Raw genomic sequence first — 22,498 nt, forward strand, 5'->3', positions numbered from 1 at the left:
AAGGCATGTCTCAGATTGGGCACCGAATCACTAGCCACTTCTGAAAAATTGCACCTGAATATATCTCTGCCTCAGCCCCTCCATATGTAAACCACGGAGAATGATGTTCGTGATATACTGCAGGACCAGCTCATGCTACCAGAAGATTGGAGGTGCTCTAGCTCCTATATCAATTCAACTTTATCTTGGCTCTTATACCGTGCTTATCACCATAGTATCTAATTGTCCCCCAGTAATGGATTAAGAACATGACAAACATCTCACGACAAACATGTCCTCTCGTCCTCTCCCTAGGGCAAGAATTGTATGCATTGGAGTGTTCTGTGTTTTGAAATTTACACATGCATGTGTTGCTCTCTGTTCATGTTAGAGAGGACAGGTCAAGAAAATGTGCCTTGCACTTGGATCAGGAGGTGGTGAGGTTTGTGATGGACCTTAGTACCTGGAGGAGTTAATTGCCCCGTCCTGGGCTGGCCCTTGAGGAAGCTCTGTCTCCTGTCCTTAGGGGCTGCAGTACATCTGGTTGCCACAGGGGGCTCCTGGCAGGAGTCCCTGCAGCGTCTGAGGCGGCAGAGGGAGGAGGCATAGAGGAAGAAAGGCAGGTTTCTGTGGAGTGAGGAAGAGAGGGTAGGGTAAGAGCTAAATTGAAGGGGAAGAGTTTGGGAATCACAGAGGGATAAAATTCGTTTCTCCCATGCTGTCCTCTACTGTGAAATGTCCCAATTCTTCATTCTCAAAGTGGGAGAAAGTAGGAGAGGAAAGAGAGTGCTTCTTTTTCTTTCCACTTCACCAACAACCTTCCATATTACCACCAAAATGCTGCTCTGTGACACACCCAGCCACAGTGTCCCAGCTTTTCACTTTGAAGATCAGAGGAGTGCTGACGGAAGATGGAGGGAGGGGACAGATTGCCACCTACAGCACCCACTGATCATCACAGAAGCATGGTGACGCTTAATGCACTTGTGCATTTAATGCACTTGTGAAGAGCTTTGAGATACCTGAAAAGAAGGCTAGTGCAATGGGAGAGTTATACACTGACAAAGCACTCCAGTTGCTTTGGAATGCTCTCAGCAGAGAATATTTGAGGGACATGGGCTACAGGTGTTTTCTGCAGTTTGTGCTATTAGTACCTCACTGTGCTGAAAGTGCTTCGGGAAGGCTCAAAAACTGGGCTAGAAAGAATACCCTCTCTTCTTCTTTCAGGCTCAAAGCTTGCCTTATTTGCTACTAGAGGAAGCCTGTTTTACATGTAAGTGGTAAAAATGTCTGATTTTCCCCTTGGTTTGTGTGAGAGCACAAAGCTTACTTTGATCACTATGTTATCATACGAGGTGTAGCAATGGTGGAGAAGAATTTTCTGCTAGGGAAAGTACTTCTTCACACAGCACACAGTCAATCTGTGGAACTCGATGCCAGAGGATATAGTGAAGGCCAAAAGTATAACTGGGTTCAAAAAAGAATTAGATAAGTTCATGATAAGATAAGATAAGTCCATCAGTGGCTATTAGCCAAGATGGTAAGGGCAACAACCCCATGCTCCGGGTGTTCCTAAACTTCTGATTGCCAGAGGGACTGGATGACGGGATGGATCACTTGATACTTTGCCCTGTTCTGTTCACTCCCTCAGAAGTATCTGGCATAGGCCACTGTCAGCATGCAGGATACTGGGGTAAATGGCCCATTGGCCTGATACAGTATGACCATTTTTATGTTTTTATGAGGGAATAGCATGTCTCAGTATGCTCCAACAGCTTTTGTAAGCCAGTGACTTTAGAGTGGGGTATGAAAGCAGATCAAGGGTGATCATTTCCTCTAATCTATAGAGAGCAAGATGAGATGAACTGAGGAATATTTTGCATTTCTCTGGAAACACTTATGTAAGGAAAGTTGTCTTTTGGGCAGTGTGCTGGTGCCCATCACCAATGCCCTAGTCACAGTAAATGATGTATAAATAACAATGATGTGCCCAAAACAAAACAAAAGGAATTTCTCCTCTGCTTTCCTCTCCACTTTTGGTGCAAGTTTGGTTATGTTTCTACTTAGTCGTAAGTGCAGTGGCACCTTATCTTCCTTTATTGTATTATTTTTTAAGTGCACAGGAGTCTTTAATTTCAGTGTTGGTGCTGAAAATCATGATCATGATCACACCTATGTATGCCAGCTGCTTTTCCTTACAGGGCTGCTTGGAACTTCAGAAGGCATTACCACCCATACTGGTTGTTGACTGATAAGTCTCACCACTGTGACTGATACCATCTAGAGGTCTCATTGCTTTATTGAGCTTTTTCACTTTCATGACTTATTTCTTCCCAGCCATAATGATAGTAAGAGATCCACAGCACTGACTTGCAGCAATTTTGGGGGATGCTATTTTGGTGGGCAAGGAGTAGCAATAGTGAGTAGAGCTGGAAGATAGAGGAGCTATTGAATAGCCCTAGTATAATGGAGGAGCTGTGCTGTGTACTAACCATACACAGCAGAGATGCAGCTTGTCAGCTTGTGAAAGGAGGGGCTATTTGGGATAAGAGGCGCAGAGGGCAGGTCATGGGAGGAGATGCATAGCTGGCTGTGAAGAACTGGCCCTGTAAAAACCTGGATTGCAGCATGATGCTGTGTTTTGTTTTGTTTTGAAATCTCTGAGCTGCTGGAACATTTATACTACAGGATTAAGATGATCCAGGGGGAGAATCACAAAAGTTTAGGGCCTGTGTGAACTCACTGAGTGAACCTCACTCTGCCCTGAGTTTCATGGGTTATGATCTTTTGTAGCCAATTTTCTGTATTAACAATTGATGCTACACAGAAGCAGCCATTTTCATTGCTCAAAGACCAGTTTTGTTGGTGAATCCAGGTGAAATTATGCTACATATTCTTGAGCACAATCTATTGATACTTTGACTATTAACTGACTTTTTTAGTAGGACTGTCAATTAATTGCAGTTAACTCAAGCAATTAATTCAAAACAGATTAACTCAATTAAAAAAATTAATTGCAATTAATCACAGTTTTAATCACACTGTTAAACAATAACAGAATACCAATTGAAAATTTATTATAAATATTTTTGGATCTTTTTCTACATTTTCAAATATATTGATTTGAATTATAACACAATACAAAGTATACAGTGCTCACTTTATATTATTATTTTTATTACAAATATTTGCACTGTAAAAAAGATAAACAAAAGTATTTTTCAATTCACCTCATACAAGTACTGTAGTGAAATCTCTTTATCGTGAAAGTGCAATTTACAAATGTAGATTTTTTTTTGCAGAACTGTATTCAAATACAAAACAATGTAAAACTTTAGAGCTTACAAGTCCACTCTGTCCTACTTCTTGTTCAATCGCCAACACAAACAAGTTTGTTTACATTTATGGGGGATAATGCTGCCCGCTTCTTATTTAGAATGTCATGTGAAAGTGAAAACAGGTGTTCGCATGGCACTTTTGTAGCAGGTATTGCAAGGTATTGACGTGCCAGATATGCTACACGTTCGTATGTCCTGTCATGCTTTGGCCACCATTCCAGAGGACATGCTACCACACTGATGATGCTTGTTAAAAAAAATAATATGTTAATTAAATTTGTGACTGAACTTCTTGGGGGAGAATTGTATGTCTCCTTCTCCCTGGTTTTACTCACATTCTGCCATTATTTTGTGTTATGGCAGTCTTGGATAATGACCCAGCACATGTTGTTTGATTTAAGAACACTTTCACTGCAGGTTCGACAAAACACAAAGAAGGTACCAATGTGAGATTTCTAAAGGTAGCTATAGCACTTGACCCAAGGTTTAAGAATCTGAAGTGCCTTCCAAAATCTGACAGGGACAAGGTGTGGAGCATCCTGTCAGAAGTCTTAAAAGAGAAACACTCCAATGCAGAAACTTACAGAACCTGAACCACCAAAAAATAAAATCAACTAATCAACCTTGATGGCATCTGACTCAAATGATGAAAATGAATGTGCATCAGTCCGCACTGCTTTGGATTGTTTCTGAGAAAAACCCGTCATCAGCATGGAGGCGTGTCCTCTGGAATGATTGTCAAAGCATGAAGGGGCATACCAATGTTTAGCATATCTCCCATGTAAATACTTTGCAACACAGGCTACAACAGTGCCATGTGATCACCTGTTCTCACTTTCAGGTGATATTGTAAATAAGAAGTGGGCAGCATTATCTCCCATAAATGTAAACAAACTTGTTTGTCTGAGCAATTGGCTGAATAAGAAGTAGGACTGAGTGGAATTGTAGGCTATAAAGTTTTACATTGCTTTGTTTTTGAGTGCAGTTATGTAACAAAAAAAATCTACATTTGTAAATTGCACTTTTACAATAAAGAGATTTCACTACAGTACTTGTATGAGGTGAATTGAAAAATACTATTGCTTTTGTTTATCTTTTTTACAGTGCAAATAATTGTAATAAAAATGTATAATATAAAGAGCAGTGTACACTTTGTATTCTGTGTTGTAATTGAAATCAATTTATGTGAAAATGTAGAAAGCATCCAAAACATATTTAAATAAATGGGGTACTCTATTAACAGTGTAATTAAAACTGCAATGAATCACGATTATTTTTTTAATCTCACAATTAATCACAATTTTTTGATCATTTGACAGCCCGACTGTTTACATATATACAGACATGCAGCACTCCTGTAAGAGGGCAAGGTGCTTCCTTTTCCACATTTCTGGAAACTGGCAGAGCTTTTCCATCAGTTTGGATCTCTTTTCTGATCAAAGGAACCCTGGGAACTGACAACGATCTCTCCTTTCACTTTGGGAGGAATCGGATTTTGTGAATGCCTGTGATTCATGTACTGATGATCAGTTGCCATTAGAAACCCACATGTTTAAATATCCTGTTGACCTCGAACAGCTACTGTGGGTGGTTTTACTTTTCTTTTTGGCTCACTGCATTTTTACTGGCTTTGGTCAGAGAAGCACAACAAAAAAGAGCTATGCAGGCTTTGCTGTTTATCTCTCTCAGGTGAACAGATTGTAGAACTTTGGAGCACCTAAGGAGGGAGATGCCACCGGAAAACCCAAATAACAGACCGAATAACAGTAGTAGTCTTTGAGTAGCTGTGTGTTTCAACAGCTGCTGCCCTCTTAAGCTCAACAGACTGTGTGAAATCCCTCCCTCTTCTCTATTTTAAAACTGTTTTATAACGATTATTTCCAGCTTGTCTTGATGGTGATGGTTATGCCTGTCCTTTTAAGATGATAGCCTTTTACCTAAAAAATCAGAGCTCGCAAACAAGCAACCTCCCTATCTCTTCCGTTTATACAAGAGAAAAGTGGAGAGCACATACAGTTAGAAATAGGGCTCGAAATCTCTCCAGAAACACTGTTCTCATGTCATTTCAGCACTTCCTAGCTGAAACCAGAGGGCACTAGTAGACTTTGAACAGAAAAAAATTAAAAGTTAACAAGACTTTTTGAACCTTGCAAATTGTTCACTTTGCATTTGGTTTGGGATGAGGGATGACTTATTTTATCCAGACCTGTTTGCCCATCGCTGTTTGAGTCAGGAGCCGCTTTACCTCGAAACATACCATTCCGTGGCACGGGGCCCTCAACAACAGGGGGCCCCAAAACATAGCACGGGAACTAGGGGCACCGGGGGTGCTGCAGAACCCCCAAGTTTTATATGGGGCTCCTCTGCCGCCCTGCGCCCAGGGTCCCTGCTGCCACCCCGCACCCAAGGCTCTGTGGGCTCTGCTGCCACCCCATACCCAGGGCTCTGCTGCTGCCCCGTTGGCCAGCCCAGCGAAGTGGGCAGAGACCCGCGTGGGCTGAACACCTACCTGACGGTGATGGGTGGGGCACGGCTCCATCAGCGGCCACCTGAGCGCCCTGCTGCCTCCGCACGCTGATCTCTGCTCGTCTCTCCTGACCTCTGGGTCCTTGCAAAGCAAGCGGCTGTAATCACCATTAGCCACCGCGGCCACGCTGCAGCTCCCATGGCCGGACTTAGGCACCTCCCTGTCTCCCCAGGACCCAGGCTGGTTCTGTGTTCCTAACAATATTTTTTAACATAAGTGGTGCGGGGCGGCAGCAGAGCCCCACATAAAACGTGGAGGTGCTGCAGCACCCCCTGCACTCAGGGCCGCTGATGGGGGGACAAAGGGGCAGCTACCCCAGGGTCCAGCAATTTAAAAGGCCCCGGGGCTCCCAGCCACCGCCATCACTACCGTTGGGAGTGGGGGGGCGGGCGAAAATGAAACTGCGCACAGGGCCCCACTAACTCTAAACCTGCCACTGGTTTGAGTAGTACATTAAATATGATAGGTCTTTTTGCTAATGATCAAAGTTAACAAGCAAAAACGGTTCCCTACTATTTATCTGAAGAAATATGAATCTAGGCAAGGTTGTTGTTAGCATGCAGAAAGTAATTTCAAAGCCTCTGGGAGGTTTTAATCAAGCCTTGTATACTGATTGAGATGCACTGCTCAGAAGTGGGGAAACTGATTAACGAAATAAAAATTCTAGAGTGTTTTCCATGCAAACATTCATCAGTATATCTTATATAATTACATAGCCAGGAAATCAACACGGTGTGTAAATGCTTCTGTCATGGTGTAAATATCTTAATGACTGAAACATCTTTAGACATGAATAATTTATATCTGTATGGATTCATTTTTCATACCCATGCTTTACTTCAACATGATAAACTAACCCTTCTCTGTCAGGGGATATGCACTTGATTATCCTTTCCAGATTTCTCTTTCTTGTGCTTATTTTTCTCAGTTGGACACACTCCATTTCTTTTCTTCTGCTTTCTCTAAGGTAGTTATCTTATTTATTCACCTTGTCTACCTTAGTTTAGTTTACCTTCCCAGTACATCTCAACAGACATCTGGAAATGCTGCCAGGGCATAAGCTGATTTTTCCTTTTACAAGTAACTTTGCCAGCACTGCAGCAGCATCTTGAGACATTGACTCAGTATCACCAGATGACATTAGCATCTTCTTTTTTCCTTGTTGTTGTAGGGGAGACATAGATTATGGGAAGTACTTTCTAGTGACAGGCCAATGCCAGGTTAAAGTTTATCACTTGAAGAATCTTTATTGATACAGCCCTTTGCCTCAATATTTATGACAAAAATGGCTTTCTTATTTACAGAGTACCATAAATACGGATGCTTAAATAATATGTTTGTAGTTCCAAACATCAGTAGACAAAATTAGCTGAAAAAATGACAACAAGCACAGGACTGGGAGCCAGGAGTTCATAAGTTCTAGTCTCTGCAATGAACACTTTCTGCCGCCATAGGCAAGTTAACTAGGGAAAAATTTTCAAAAGGATACTTCTGGGTGCCTCTGTTTTGGGAGCTCAACTTGAGTCATTTTTGGCCTGATTTTCAGAGTTGCTAAGTGCCTTCTACTTCCATTGATTTTAATAGTGTATATGGATGTCCAGTACCTCTGGAAATCAGGCCCAAGGGGTCTCAGTTGGGCACAAAATTGAGGCACCCCAAATCAGTGGCCACTCTTGGAAATGTTAGCCTTAATTTCTCTACCTGAATTTTCCATCTGCAAGAAGTGGATGATAATATCAATCTACTTCACAGGAGGTTTTGTGAAGAATAATTAGCTAATACCTCTAACATAATGAACAATTCCACCCCACCCCTCTTTCTTCTCTTCACTCCCATTCATTCCTGTATACTAGTTATGAGGACCACCTGACCTCCATTACTTAATAGCATTTCCAGTTCTGTTTGTTTACTTCCCACACACGTTCTCCCCTGTATTTATGCTTTGGGACAATAATACAACATTTCACATTCTTAATCTTCAAGTACCTGTTTAGTGCTTTTTTCTTGGCCACTTGTTGAGTTACTGTCTTTGGCTTGTTCTTGGAACATCCCAATGTGTCAAAAGAATAGTAAATATGGCAGGGGACCAGCTTGGCTTAACGGTGAAATCCTAGCGGATCTTAAACATAAAAAAGAAGCTTACAAGAAGTGGAAGGTTGGACGTATGACCAGGGAAGAGTATAAAAATATTGCTCGGGCATGTAGGAATGAAATCAGGAGGGCCAAATCGCACCTGGAGCTGCAGCTAGCGAGAGATGTCAAGAGTAACAAGAAGGGTTTCTTCAGGTATGTTGGCAACAAGAAGAAAGCCAAGGAAAGTGTGGGCCCCTTAATGAATGAGGGAAGCAACCTAGTGACAGAGGATATGGAAAAAGCTAATGTACTCAATGCTTTTTTTGCCTCTGTCTTCACGAACAAGGTCAGCTCCCAGACTGCTGCGCTGGGCATCACAACATGGGGAATAGATGGCCAGCCCTCTGTGGAGAAAGAGGTGGTTAGGGACTATTTAGAAAAGCTGGACATGCACAAGTCCATGGGGCCGGACGAGTTGCATCCGAGAGTGCTAAAGGAATTGGCGGCTGTGATTGCAGAGCCATTGGCCATTATCTTTGAAAACTCGTGGCGAACGGGGGAAGTCCCGGATGACTGGAAAAAGGCTAATGTAGTGCCAATCTTTAAAAAAGGGAAGAAGGAGGATCCTGGGAACTACAGGCCAGTCAGCCTCACCTCAGTCCCCGGAAAAATCATGGAGCAGGTCCTCAAAGAATCAATTCTGAAGCACTTACATGAGAGGAAAGTGATCAGGAACAGTCAGCGTGGATTCACCAAGGGAAGGTCATGCCTGACTAATCTAATCGCCTTTTATGATGAGATTACTGGTTCTGTGGATGAAGGGAAAGCAGTGGATGTATTTTTTCTTGACTTCAGCAAAGCTTTTGACACTGCCTCCCACAGTATTCTTGTCAGCAAGTTAAAGAAGTATGGGCTGGATGAATGGACTCTAAGGTGGATAGAAAGCTGGCTAGATTGTCGGGCTCAACGGGTAGTGATCAATGGCTCCATGTCTAGTTGGCAGCCGGTGTCAAGTGGAGTGTCCCAGGGGTCGGTCCTGGGGCCGGTTTTGTTCAATATCTTCATAAATGATCTGGAGGATGGTGTGGATTGCACTCTCAGCAAATTTGTGGATGATACTAAACTGGGAGGAGTGGTAGATATGCTGGAGGGCAGGGATAGGATACAGAGGGACCTAGACAAATTGGAGGATTGGGCCAAAAGAAATCTGATGAGGTTCAATAAAGATAAGTGCAGGGTCCTGCACTTAGGACAGAAGAACCCAATGCACCGCTACAGACTAGGGACCGAATGGGTAGGCAGCAGTTCTGCAGAAAAGGACCTAGGGGTGACAGTGGACGAGAAGCTGGATATGAGTCAGCAGTGTGCCCTTGTTGCCAAGAAGGCCAATGGCATGGGATGTATAAGTAGGGGCGTAGCCAGCAGATCGAGGGAAGTGATCGTCCCCCTCTATTCGACATTGGTGAGGCCTCATCTGGAGTACTGTGTCCAGTTTTGGGCCCCACACTACAAGAAGGATGTGGATAAATTGGAGAGAGTCCAGCGAAGGGCAACACAAATGATTAGGGGTCTGGAACACATGACTTATGAGGAGAGGCTGAGGGAACTGGGATTGTTTAGTCTGCGGAAGAGAAGAATGAGGGGGTATTTGATAGCTGCTTTCAACTACCTGAGAGGTGGTTCCAGAGAGGATGGTTCTAGACTATTCTCAGTGGTAGAAGAGGACAGGACAAGGAGTAATGGTCTCAAGTTGCAGTGGGGGAGGTTTAGGTTGGATATTAGGAAAAACTTTTTCACTAGGAGGGTGGTGAAACACTGGAATGCATTACCTAGGGAGGTGGTAGAATCTCCTTCCTTAGAAGTTTTTAAGGTCAGGCTTGACAAAGCTCTGGCTGGGATGATTTAACTGGGGATTGGTCCTGCTTTTGAGCAGGGGGTTGGACTAGATGACCTCCTGAAGTCCCTTTCCAACCCTGATATTCTATGATTCTATGATTGGATAGTTCCTTCTCCTTGTCAAGGATAGGACATCTATTGCACATGTGTCTTGAATCACACCATCACATTCTTCCTCTTCTATAGAATTCCATTTTCTGTCACACTTTGTGTATTGGAATTACATGACTGATTCTTTAAGATTCAATAAAAGACCTCATGTCCCCTTTACCTTTTCCTAGCTAGTTTAAATCCCAGCTAATAAACACTACCAATTTCAGTCCCAGCAGCTTCTATGTAGACTGTCACATCTAAACATGTGCCTCTCCTCACAGCAGGTATCCCAGTGTTCTGTGAACGAAAACTCCTTCTTTACATCCATTAAGTTTACTGCAATGTTAATATTCTCCTTTCTCCACTGATGCTTGGCACTGGGAGCACCTCTGAAAAGATCATTTACTTCGTCCCAGTTTTCAGTTGAGGTCTTACATCCCTGAAATGCATCTTCATTTTATCAAATCTCCCTTCACCTGTCTCATTTGTTGCCTGATTGTCAATAGTTGGTAGGGATTCCCCAGTTATTTTTCAGAATATACTTCACTCTTATTATCACATGCTTTATCTTGGCATTCAGGAGCCAGACTACCGTCTTTTTCCCTTGATCTGGGTAACAAATATTTTGGGCTTAGTTCCTCAACACAGAGTCACTAATTAGATTAATTTGCTGCTTTTTCTTTCTGTTTTCTATTCAGTGCTTTCTTCTTGGCCAGTTGTTGAGTTACTATTTTTGGACTGTTCTTTCTCCTTTTTAAGGACAGGGCATCTATGGCAGGTGTCTCTTGAATCATTCCACATACCTTTCTCTTCTGCTCTTCATATTATTTCTAGTTGCCATACTGTCACCATCTTCCATTTTCTCCACAATGGTCTTTTCCGTTATCTCAGCCTGAGTCTCTGGTGATTCCACCTCTCATCAAATGTTCCTTCACCTTTTTCTCTCAGTCATTTCAGTTACTATAAAAGGCCCTCCACTTCTCCAAAACTAAACCAGCTTGCACTTTTATACATTTTATACTTTTATACCTATTCACTTCCTATGTAGGTAGCTCTACTGGTCTTCATTCAGATATTGAAACATCTTTAACTTTTCACTGCCTTAGTTACTTAAATAGCATTCTATGTCCCTGATGAATTTTTATTTCAGTTGTTGTCTGTTAGCAAGTCATTCTGTTCTTTCTTTCCATCTCAGAATTGCATCTGTCTGCTGTGCTTCATAGGGTTCTTCGAGTCAGAACTCTTGTATGCCTAACCTCCACACCTTGTTATCAACAATGACTTTACTGCCCTCTCTTGAGCTTTCAAGCAAAGCATCACAGCCCTAGAAACTCACCTGTTCTCACTTTCATTCATTCCACACTCACAATATAGGCTCCCTAGTTAATTCTTTAAACCCCATAATCGCTCCCTCTGGAACTCCCCAGTCCAATGTGCTTTTCCTGTTTGCGGCCTAGAGAAATACAGTAATGGTAGAGATTTTCTGTGAAAATGAAACATGAAAATGGCACAGATACCAAATTGGTGTAATACTGAAATACTCTTTTTGGTCTAATTTTAACAGATTCAGTAGCAACAGCATCTGGACCATTGCTAGTCGAAGTTGCCAAAACTCCTGGTGCTGCTCTTGGGGTTGCACTAACTACCTCGATGTGCTGCAACAAACAGGTCATTGTCATAGACAAAATCAAATCTGCAAGTATTGCAGACAGGTGAGTGCTACAGAAGACTCTAAATTATAGGATTACGCATCCATTTTATATCTTATCAGTATTTTTGTTGCTGTTTAAAAAAACTTCCCTTGGCATTTTAGATGAATTTGACTGAAGAAGATGCTCTCAAGCTTGTTAGTGTTTAAAATTAACCCCTCTTGGCAGACAGTAGCTCTATAATGTAGAGCTTTTAAAAAGATTCTCAGACACCATTTTACTTTTGCTCATTCACACGGCATTAAACTACAGAAAAAACAAACCAACCCCCAACAATACCCTATGTCATCCCATAAACAAACACTATCTCCTCTTTCTAGTATGTCTGAAGCTGTTTGCTTATGTTGTGCTGCACAGTAATTTGAAGGTTTGCTTGGTTTTTTTAAATATAATGCTGCAGCAGTGATTAGCATTAAAAATAAATACCCTGCTGCAATTCTTAAAGTAAGTCCCACAGTATGAAACCTCTGTCAAAGTAAGTACATTCTGAGACTTAGCAACCATGAAGTGCTCTTTTAGGGTGCATCATTCATTCTTGTGGCACAGTGAAATGGAACTCCTTATACTTGGATTTTTTTCTTATTAGTATTTTAGAATACCACTGAGGTATTAGAAAGACTGGCTTCTGTATTTTAGAGTTATTTGATAAGGAAAATCCCTTTTTCAGCTCCATTTGAAAAATTCCACGTGAGATAAAATTATATTTACAAATGGAAAAAAAATGATTAGATACTTTCCCCCAGATCAGTGGTGGGGAACCTGCGGCCCATGGGCTGCACACGGCCCGTCAGGGTAATCCACTGGTGAGCTGCCAGACAATTTGTTTACATTTGCACAGCCGCCCGCGGCTCCCAGTGGCTGTGGTTCGCGGTTAGTAGCTCCCAGCACAGCCCTGTGCTGCTTCCCGCAGCTCCCATTGGCTGGGAACGGTGAACCATGGCCACTGGGAGCTGCAAGCGGCTGTGTAAGTGTAAACAAACTGTCCGGTGGCCCACCAGTGGATTACCCTGACAGGCCGCAGGTTGTCCACCACTGCCCCAGATGGTGTAATCGCTGTACTAAAGCTGTGGGATCTTTTTTTAAAATTTGCCTTAAATATTATGTTTCAGCAGCAAATTTCTCCTGCATGTCCCCAGCCACCCTTCCTTGTAATTCCTCTTTGAAAATGGTGCTGTTAGTAGCACCCACTTGTAACAGTGAGTCTACAGCTCCACTGTGGGCTTTACCCTACAGTAGAACCTTTGAGAGTGACGGCCATTGATCCAGAGGGGTTCTCCAGCTCAATGGTGCAGGATGCTTTAATTTTCTCCCTCTGTTTTTTTCCCATTCCACAGGGGGTAACCAATTAAAGGAGCTGTCCACTTGACTGGTACGTCGGGATGCTGACTGCTGTGTTTGCATTTCTCAACTCATCCAGTAGCCAGTCTCTTGAGTGCAGCAAGATGTAGCAGCTAGCCCCCTCCCCACCCCACTCCTCGAGTCACCATGCCAGCCCTGGTTTCATTATTTGTTTGACTACTGCATAATTTCATCATCATTTACAGCTTTTGTACTAATAAATGTTTAACTATGAATAACTCAAAAAATGATGAACTGGGTGCTTGTGTGAGGGATATGAGCAGGCTTGCTGAGTCTCCTTAAGCTCTTCTCATTTATTCTGCTGCCATTCACACATATACTAGTAGTCAACTAGTATCCCATTCCAGTTCTGTGAGTGATGTCTTGACATATACTGTATTTACCGACTTGTATTTAAGATTTGTACTAATTGACTTAAAGTTTGGCCAGTGACAATCCTTATAAAATATTAAATTTTTCTCTCTAAAAATACACAGTCTCATAATTGCCATGACCAATTTGAAGGCTATAAAACTCATATACCAAGCAAAGAGCACAATTTATCATACTGAGTTTTTCTCCCTTTGTATAGATGTGGTGCATTACATGTAGGAGACCATATTCTGTCCATCGATGGTACCAGCATGGAGTACTGTACATTGGCAGAAGCAACACAGTTCTTGGCTAATACAGCAGACAATGTCAAACTTGAGATCCTTCCTCACCATCAGACTCGGCTAGCATTGAAGGGACCAGAACACGGTAAGGGGATCTGTAACACTAGATCCTACTTCCTCTTTCTTGCATGTTCATATCTACTGCCATTGCTGTAACTCAGGGAAAAGATAATGAGGCAATTTTATCTGTAACCTTTCTTTTCAGCTCTCCAGGTTATGCTTCTGAAAACCCCTAGCAAGCTGTGTACTGTTTGTTTACCTCAATCTATCCTCAGAAATCCCTAAAAATAAGAAGAAAATGTTTTGCTGAAAGTGCCCCTGCATAGTTCCAGTCGTATTAAAAAAAGAGAGTTGGTGAATATACCTTTGTAGTTATATGCAAGGATATCTTTCTATGGGAGCTCTCCCTAGACAACGAGGCAGCTGCCTTAAATTAACCAGAAGAGCCCAAATGTTTTGAGTATAGACTCCCAGGTAGTGTTACTTAAAAATCACAGCCTACTCAAGAGGAAATATGCTTTATTGAAACAAATGTACCCTTGGGAACAATCCTTCATTGGCTGAGAGATGGACTGGATGATATAAGAGTACTTTGCATCACTATCTTCTATGATCTGTTGAGTCATTAAGGCTCTCGCTGCTGAACGCAGTTATTGTTCACCCTAGAATGTGCTCTGAATTATGAACTGGCAAAAAAAAAAAAAAACGACACCCAACCCAAAACCAACCAAAATATCTAAAGAGAGTTAATGGATGAATAAAGGGTTTATCCAATAATAATAATAATAAAAAAAGCAAGAGACCCCATTTGTTTTTAAGGTTTTTTTCTTTTATATTGGGATGCCAAGCTCATTCCTTTGTCTACTGCTGCCCCATAAATTTTACTGCAGCATTAAGAAGTCCTGGACTGGAATAGCTCAATGAATTACTAATGTACATGCTATAGGTTTATACAGAATTCTTATTGAATTGGAATGATCATTCTGCAAGATATGGAAATGTAATTTGTATGGTTTTCCACCTCATAGGACACTTTTTACATCTATCCACAGTTCAAGAGAAAAAACAGCAAGAGCTGCCAGATAATTTCCTGCTGGAAGCAGCCTTTTTAATTAAACAGGGCTCATAGCAACCTGAATATAATGAAAATCCGCCTGGCCATATTATTCTTATCAGATTTTAATTTTTACACCATGGTTAAAGCTCAGAAATTGACATAGATTATCAGAAGAAGAATCAGTTGAATTTGAAAAGTTATGATAGGAAACTACAATAAGTTTGATTCATTAAAACAAAATATTGAGATAGATTGTTACTAGGGCTGCTGGGATTTTCCTGGCCGCATTACCCTGCTTGATATGTAAGTTTTTATAGACTTCTTCAGGGTTACTTTTATTAGAATTAGATCAGTGAGCTGTTCAGGCCTTGGTCTATTGGACTGTGAAGTGAAGCTTAGTGGTTCTGTCCAGGAACTGAATGTCCTAATTTCACTGCAGGTGACCCTCAGATGGTTTATAACGTGGTGTTGGCAAAACATCTTTTATTTTTTAAGTCCAATACATTCCTTTCCTTTTACCTTCCCTCACCTGCCCTTTGTTGTAACGAAACACTCCACTGGGGTTGGGGCGGGCGAGGGAGGGCAATCTCTATTTAGATACAAAAGATTTAATGTATTCAGCCAAGAAAGAGATCCTACTTCTATAATATAAAATGGAGGAAAACTATAGCTTTTCCTCTGGCATTTAGTTAGGCCTTGGACCAAATGCAGCTCATAGTGTTTGACAAATCCCACCTGATCTTTTACTACAAAGGTGAAGCCAAAGGCGAATACAGGCAGTGCTTAATTTGTTCTAGGGTTTGCCAGGGCTCTAGACTTGGCAGTTCATAGCCTCTGCACCTCTGGTGCTGCGTCAGTTATGAAAGTTAAAAAATTGTTTGAGCCTGGCACCTGATTGTTTGCGCCACAGCACCTCTTTCATTACAAATTAATCACTGACTACAGGTCACAAAATACTGTGTTCCGTCTTGTTCAGAGTGAACAGACCACAGTGCATCTAGAGATGCATCTCTGTACTAAAAATGAGGGTGGCTATTATCTGTACCATTTTGTATAATTTAGGAGCAGCCCCCTAGGTTTTGGCAAATCGATCAACATGAGCCAGTCCCTTCTCCCCACCCCACCCCTCCATTTATGGTTTTGACAAATTTTGGCGATTCCCATTTTGAGCACAAACCTGAGAGTAGGAATCAAATATGGTCTTAATTTTAATCCGGAAAATGAAAAGATCTGACGATCATGCTGCAAAACCATAAATAGTGACTTTAGACTTTTGCTTTGTCCTTCTTAATCAAGCCCCAAGATAGGATTTTTGTGTTGAGGGTTGAGTGAAGTAGTTTATTGCCCAGGGTAATATAATGCCAGTGATGGATGCTGGCAAAATTAAAATGTCAAAGCAGAAAATTGAAATGACTGACATGTAAACCACTTCAAATCATTATGGGAAATGTGATTTATAGACCCTTTTTATTTTCTTAATATATACAAGTCCTGCTACTGCAGGTGGAGATTTGCAAACCTGTAATTACTAGTAAATATCATACATCTCAATAATGTTGACTTAAGTATTTTTCTAAAAAGTTTTTAATCTTAGCTCTTAAGGCCAGAGGAGATTAGAAATTGATTCAGTACTTATCTTTTGGGGAAAAAAAAGCATTATTTCTGGGAAGATGAAAGGTTTCCATCCCTGAAGTTGATCACAGTGTTTGCTTATCACCAAGAAAAGGGACAAAGCCACATTAATTTTTCCCCCTTTTCAAATTGCTTTCATTTTTGTTACTTTTTATTTATGCAATTTGGTTACCTCTCCCTCTTCTCTGGTCCCTTTTTGTTTTCTTATTTTCTGTCATCCCTTCATGCGGGCAGTGAAGGTTCAAAGGAGCAACAGGCAACTTATCTGGGATTCCTGTGCCAGCAACCACAGCAGCCTCATCACCTACCACCATTATAACACCTACCACCCTGACCATTGCAGGATGCCAGCCTGGAAATTCCAGAAAACGCCTCCTCAAAAAAACCTTCGTAATGTTCCATGCTTTTTCCTCCTGACATATATATTTTTTTCTTCTTCTTCCTCTCATACTTCTCTCATTTCAGTTTTATGGGTGTCACACTTTTTTTCATAACTATGACAAGGTTATTTCTGACAATGTATGCCTTTTTCTTTCTTTGATTGGACAGTCTTTGTAGATGGGGAAAGGCTTGAAAATTCTCAGTGACCTGTTTTTTAAACCATATTACTAGATTGTTAGGTTTCAGCACCTTATGTGCAGTATAATATTAGAACAAAAAGAATGGCTTACAAATGTTATGTCAGAAATTACCTATTAAAAAGGCATTTCTAGAGTCAATATTCAGACACATTGATTTACATTGATTCATGATTGTGTATCAAAAATATTTATTTTATGTACTTTATTTAAAATAAGGTGTATAGTACATATTTTTATTTTTGTGTCTACAGTGTTTTTGCTAGTTCCCAGCTCCTGCTTCCTTTTATGCCTCACATGGTGTTGAAATTCTGGCTTTGCTGTTATCTATGGTCACACCTAAGGTTTGATATGTGTCTTTGTTATTAGATACACACACCATTTTTGTGCACCATACCCATTGATTCATGAGTGAGTTACAGGCTAATGCTGCACTGTTCGCTGCTATAGAATGCTGTGTACCAAGTGTCCAATTTTTTACAACAGCTTTGGTGTCTTCGTCCTTCTCTCCTACCTCCATGAGTGCATACAGCCTGAGTTCCCTGAACATGGGGACCTTACCTCGCAGCCTCTACTCCACCAGCCCACGCGGAACAATGATGAGGCGGCGAATGAAAAAGAAGGACTTCAAAAGCTCATGTAGGTGGTAACAGCAGTCATTTGAAGTGTGCAACAGATGGGGGCTGGGGAAACAAGATGAGAGAAAAGGCACAAAATTTACTGCAGTTTTACTTTGGTAAATATATTAAAGAGAAGTAGCCAGGAGAGCAGCAATAGTTTAGGTGTCAGTGTGTTTGATTTGCGGGGCAGGAATCAGCAATTGCAGTGTTGGCATCCAACACTAAAATGGGTTGATTACTTTTAGTTTGTGTAACCCATGATTAAAAATATATATCATTTTAGTGTAGTTTGCTTCGGTACTCTCTGGATGGGTATGCAATGCTAGTTTTGGACCCCTCCAATACTTAAGCACAGTTGGGTGAGTTTATTATTCAGTTTGTATGAGGAAACTATCTAAAATCATTACAGTCATCATAAAAATACATACCATTTTAATATACGAGGTTGCTCTGCCTAACAGCCATTAATAGACCTATCCTCCATGAATTTATCTAATTATTTTTTGAGCCCACTTATACTTTTGGCCTCCATAACATCCCTTGGCAACAAGTTCCACTGGTTGACTTGCGTTGTGTGAAGAAGTACATCCTTATGTTTCTTTTAAACTTGCTGCCTACTAATTTCATTGGGTGCCCCTGATTCATGTCTTCTGTGAAGGGGTAAATAACATTTTCTTATTCTCTTTGTCCACACCAGTCATGATTTTGTAGACCTCTACCATATCCCCCCTTGGTCATCGGTTTTCTAGGCTGAACGGTCACAGTCTTTTTAATCTCTTCAGATGGAAGCTGTTCCTAATAATTTCTGTTGCCCTTCTCTGTAACTTTTCCATTTTGAGTATATCTTTTGTGAAATGGGGCCACCAGAACTGCACGCAGTATTCAACGTGTGGGTGTACCATGGATTTATGTAGAGGCATTATGATATTTACTGTCTTCTTATCTATCCCTTTCTTAATGGTTCCTAACATTGTATTAGCTTTTTTTTATTGCTGCTGCATATTGAGCAGACATTTTCAGAGAACTATCAACAATGACTTCAAGATCTCTTTCTTGAATGGTAACAGCTATTAAACCCCGTAATTTAGTATGTATTATGTTTTCCAATGTGCATTACTTTGCATTTTTCAAACAGTGAATTTCATCTGCCATTTTGTTGCCAGTCACATAGTTTAGTGAGATCTCTTTGTAACACTTTGCAATCAGCTTTGGACTTAACTATCTCGAGTAATTTTGTATTGTCTGCAGACTTTGCCACCTCACTGTTTATCCTCTTTTCTAGATCATTGGTGAATATGTTGAACAGCACTGGTCCCAGAACAGATCCTTGGGGGACCACACTATTTATCTCTCTCCATTGTGAAAACCGAACATTTATTCTTACCCTTTGTTTCCTATCTTTTAACCTGTTACTGGTCCACGAGAGGACCTTCCCTCTTATCCCAAAGACTGATTAGTTTGCTTATGAGCCTTTGGTGTGGGACTTTGTCAAAGGCTTTCTGAAAATCCAGTTACACTATATCAACAGGATCACCCATGTCCCCCTGCTTGTTGACTCCCTCAAAGACTTCTAATAGATTGTTGAAGCATGATTTCCCTTTACAAAAGTTGTGTTGACTTTTCCCCAACAAATTGTATCCAATTATGTGTCTGAATATTGTGTTCTTTGCTATAGTTTTAACCAACTTGCCTGGTACTGAAGTTAGGCTTACTGGCCTCTAATTGCCAGGATCGCTTCTGGAGTCTTTTAAATAAATATTGGTGTTGTATTCTCTATCCTCTAGTCTGGTACAGATGCTGATTTAAGAGATAGGTTACGTAACATAGTTAATAGTTCTGCGATTTCATATATGAGTTCTGTCAGAACTCTAGGATGAATACCATCTGGTCCTCGTGACTTATTACTGTTACCAAGTTGTCCCAAAACTACTTCTGTTGGCACCTCAATCTGGGAAAGTTCCTCAGATTTGTCACGTAAAAAGAATGGCTCAGGTGTGACAACCTCCCTCACATCCTCTGCAGAGAAGACCAATGCAAAGGTATTAATTTTGCTTCTCTGCAGTGGCCTTGTCTTCTTTGAGTGCTCCTTTAGCACCTCGATTGTCTAGTGATTGTTTGGCTGCCTTCCTGCTTCTGATATACTTTAAAAAATGTTTTGCTGTTAGTTTTTGTGTTTTTTATTAGATATTCTTCAAATTCTCTTCTGGTCTGCTTAATTATATTTTTATACTTGACTTGCCAGAGTTTATGCTCCTTTCTGTTTTTCTTAGTAGAATTTGACTTCCAATTTTTGAAGGATGCCTTTTGCCTCTAACCACCTATTTTATTTGGTTGTTTAGCCATGGTAGACTGTTTTTGATCCTCTTACTATTTTTGATTAGGGTATACATTTAGTCTGAGCCTTTATTATGGTGTTTTTAAATAGTTTCCATGCAACTTGCAGGCATTTCACTCTTGTTACTGTTCCTTTTAATTTCTGTTTAGCTAGCTTCCTCATTTTTGTGTAGTTCCCTTTTTTGAAGTTAAATGCTACTGTGGTGGATTTCTTTGGTATCTTCCGCCCTACAGAGATGTTAAATTTAATTACATTCTGGTCACTATTACTGAGTGGTTGAGCTATATTTGCCTCTTGGACCAGATCCTGGGCTTCACTTAAGACTAAATCAAAAATTGCCTCTCCCCTTGCGGGTTCCAGGACAAGCTGCTTCAAGAACCAGGTATTAACTGTGTCTAGAAATTTTATCTCTGCATCCCGTCCTGAGATGACATGTACCCCAACCAGTATGGGGACAATTGAAATCCCCCATTATTACCGAGTTTTCTATTTTTATAGTCTCTCTAATCTCCTTGGGCATTTCATGATAAATAGGTACCAGATACATTCAGCAGAGGGGCCATTTTTATATAGTTATTTTGCTGATTCCAGGCACTTTAAGTAGAGTGTGTCAAACTACTGTCTTTCATTCTGAGAGTTTTTGCACATGATCCTGCAATCTGATACATAATGATGACCCTCCTGTGCCTACACAGATCCCCGCTGACTTGAATTGGACTCTGCACAGACATAAGGGTTGGCCCACATGGAGATCTATTGAGGTCAATGGGCGTTCCTGCTTGGTTCAGCTTGCAGGATCGGGGCATTAGTCAGAGATGAATTTTCACTATTTCCACTGTTGAACAAGTTTCTCTTGGGGATGGTGGTGAGGGAAATTGTGGGATTCCATCACAGCACAAAGCACCGCCCCCTCTCAAAAATCTGCCATTGTCAAAACAAAATGGTGGTTTCTTACCAATGTAAATCATCTCTGATATTTGTGGGAAATAGCAAATAACAACATGTGACACTGGGGGAGGGGGTGTTGCCTGTTTCTTTAGCAGTACAACTCTTTTCATATAGTTTTGCCCTTCATCAGATTTTTTTATCTGATCAGCCATTTGATCCAATACATGTTTTGACATATCATCTGCTAATATATCCTTTGAGATCATTAGGAGATACTGTGTCAATCCATATTGTGGCGTTAATGGGATTAAGTATTATAAAGTATCAATCTCTTTCTCTCTCTACGCATGCAGGTTTTATTATACAAATACCAGTTGAGTTGGAAAGGGATAGCAGTAAAATACTGCCCAAGGCAAAAATATTTCCTGAGATGGAGGTATCCTGTCAGACTGTGGTCATTCTGTGCAATTGAAGAAACTATTATTACCTGAGGCAATTTTATTACCGCCGTTGCCTCTGGAGACAGTCACTACTTATTTTTATGATATTTTTAGAATGTTTTTAATAAACATACATCTTTCAGTCAAATTCTCCCCTGTGCAGAGAGCCAACATAAAAGGGCATAAGTCTGCCCATGGGTGACTTTCACCCTTTAATCACATACACACTGCAACATATGAGAATGGTTCCTGCATTAAGGAGAAACTGGGGATTTAGCCAACCCAGGAAGCGATATTAAACCTCATGCTTCAGGTTTTAAACCAATCCCTAACTAATAGAGATTAGGATAACATCTAAAGTGGGGAGGAGGGGCTGATTACTCCACATCTGCCCACTGTGGGGTCTTTATGTAACCCACACACCTTCTGGGTGTGGTGTTCTGTCCCATCTAGTGGCACCAAGACCACTTAGAGATTAATGAGTTTGCTCTACAGCCTTAGCTAAGGGCCATATGGCTTTTAGCTCATGAAGTAGAGGCTCATGCATTTAGCTCCAGAGATCCCAGGTTCAATCCCACCCGCCAATGACCGGGGCCTGTTGGTGTTACATTTACACCTTCCTCTGAAGCATCTGGTGCTGGCCATTGTCATAGACAGAGCACTGCATTAGATGGCCATAGGTTCTGATTCAGTATGGCAATTCTTATGTCCCTCAGAGAGATGGCCACTTCTACTGCCAAGCGGAAGAATTTGGACAAGCCTGCCAGCTCCTTTTGTAGGGGATTAATGGGAGACTGGTCATATGTCCTTGTTTGACAAGAGTGATTTATGTCAGACATAGATTGTTGCCCTTTGCCTAGAAGAGCAATAGCACAATCTGTTTTGGGTTTAGTGACCAATTTCTAATCAGTCAGATTGTTGTGGGACAGTTTTAAATGTAAGTTGTAATAAGTCTGTCTGCTGAGGGAAGGGGAGAAGATATATTGGTGAAGGGTGCGATAAAGTTTGCATTGCCCTTTATTAGAAAAACCTGCATAACTAATATGCTCATCCCAAACTCGTGGTAATAAAGGGAACTATAAACATTTTATTGTTGTGAGTTTACAATGACTGTAATACTTATACAGGGCTTCCCAAACATGTGACTGTGAAAATTTAAGACACCTCCATGCCATCACATACTTTATTTATGCCACTTATTTTTCCTCTTCCTCTGCTTTTTCACCTTTAAAGTATGTTACTTACTATGGAAACAATTACGTCACTGTTTGGGTAGAGTTTAAATCCCCAAATGCTGGGCAGTGTGGCTACGTAAATA

At 41.0% G+C, this 22,498-nt stretch overlaps 1 protein-coding gene across 11 annotated transcripts in view; it reads left to right on the forward strand.

The window, feature by feature from the left end:
- The window catches only part of GRIP1 (glutamate receptor interacting protein 1), a 560,288-nt gene that overhangs the window by 469,900 nt on the left and 67,890 nt on the right, over positions 1–22,498 (forward strand). For 8 of the 11 annotated variants that reach the window (XM_048835827.2, XM_075124374.1, XM_048835829.2 and 5 more), the window contains 4 exons: positions 11,471–11,618; positions 13,546–13,715; positions 16,554–16,709; positions 17,384–17,536. In XM_048835827.2, the coding sequence (XP_048691784.1) occupies positions 11,471–11,618; positions 13,546–13,715; positions 16,554–16,709; positions 17,384–17,536 (627 nt within the window). The remainder of the gene's footprint in view (positions 1–11,470; positions 11,619–13,545; positions 13,716–16,553; positions 16,710–17,383; positions 17,537–22,498) is intronic. The other 3 variants (XM_048835830.2, XM_048835831.2, XM_048835834.2) reach the window with 1 other exon arrangement.

The sequence above is a fragment of the Caretta caretta genome, chromosome 1 (assembly GCF_965140235.1).
Source record: "Caretta caretta isolate rCarCar2 chromosome 1, rCarCar1.hap1, whole genome shotgun sequence".
Classification (NCBI taxonomy): Eukaryota; Metazoa; Chordata; order Testudines; family Cheloniidae; genus Caretta; species Caretta caretta.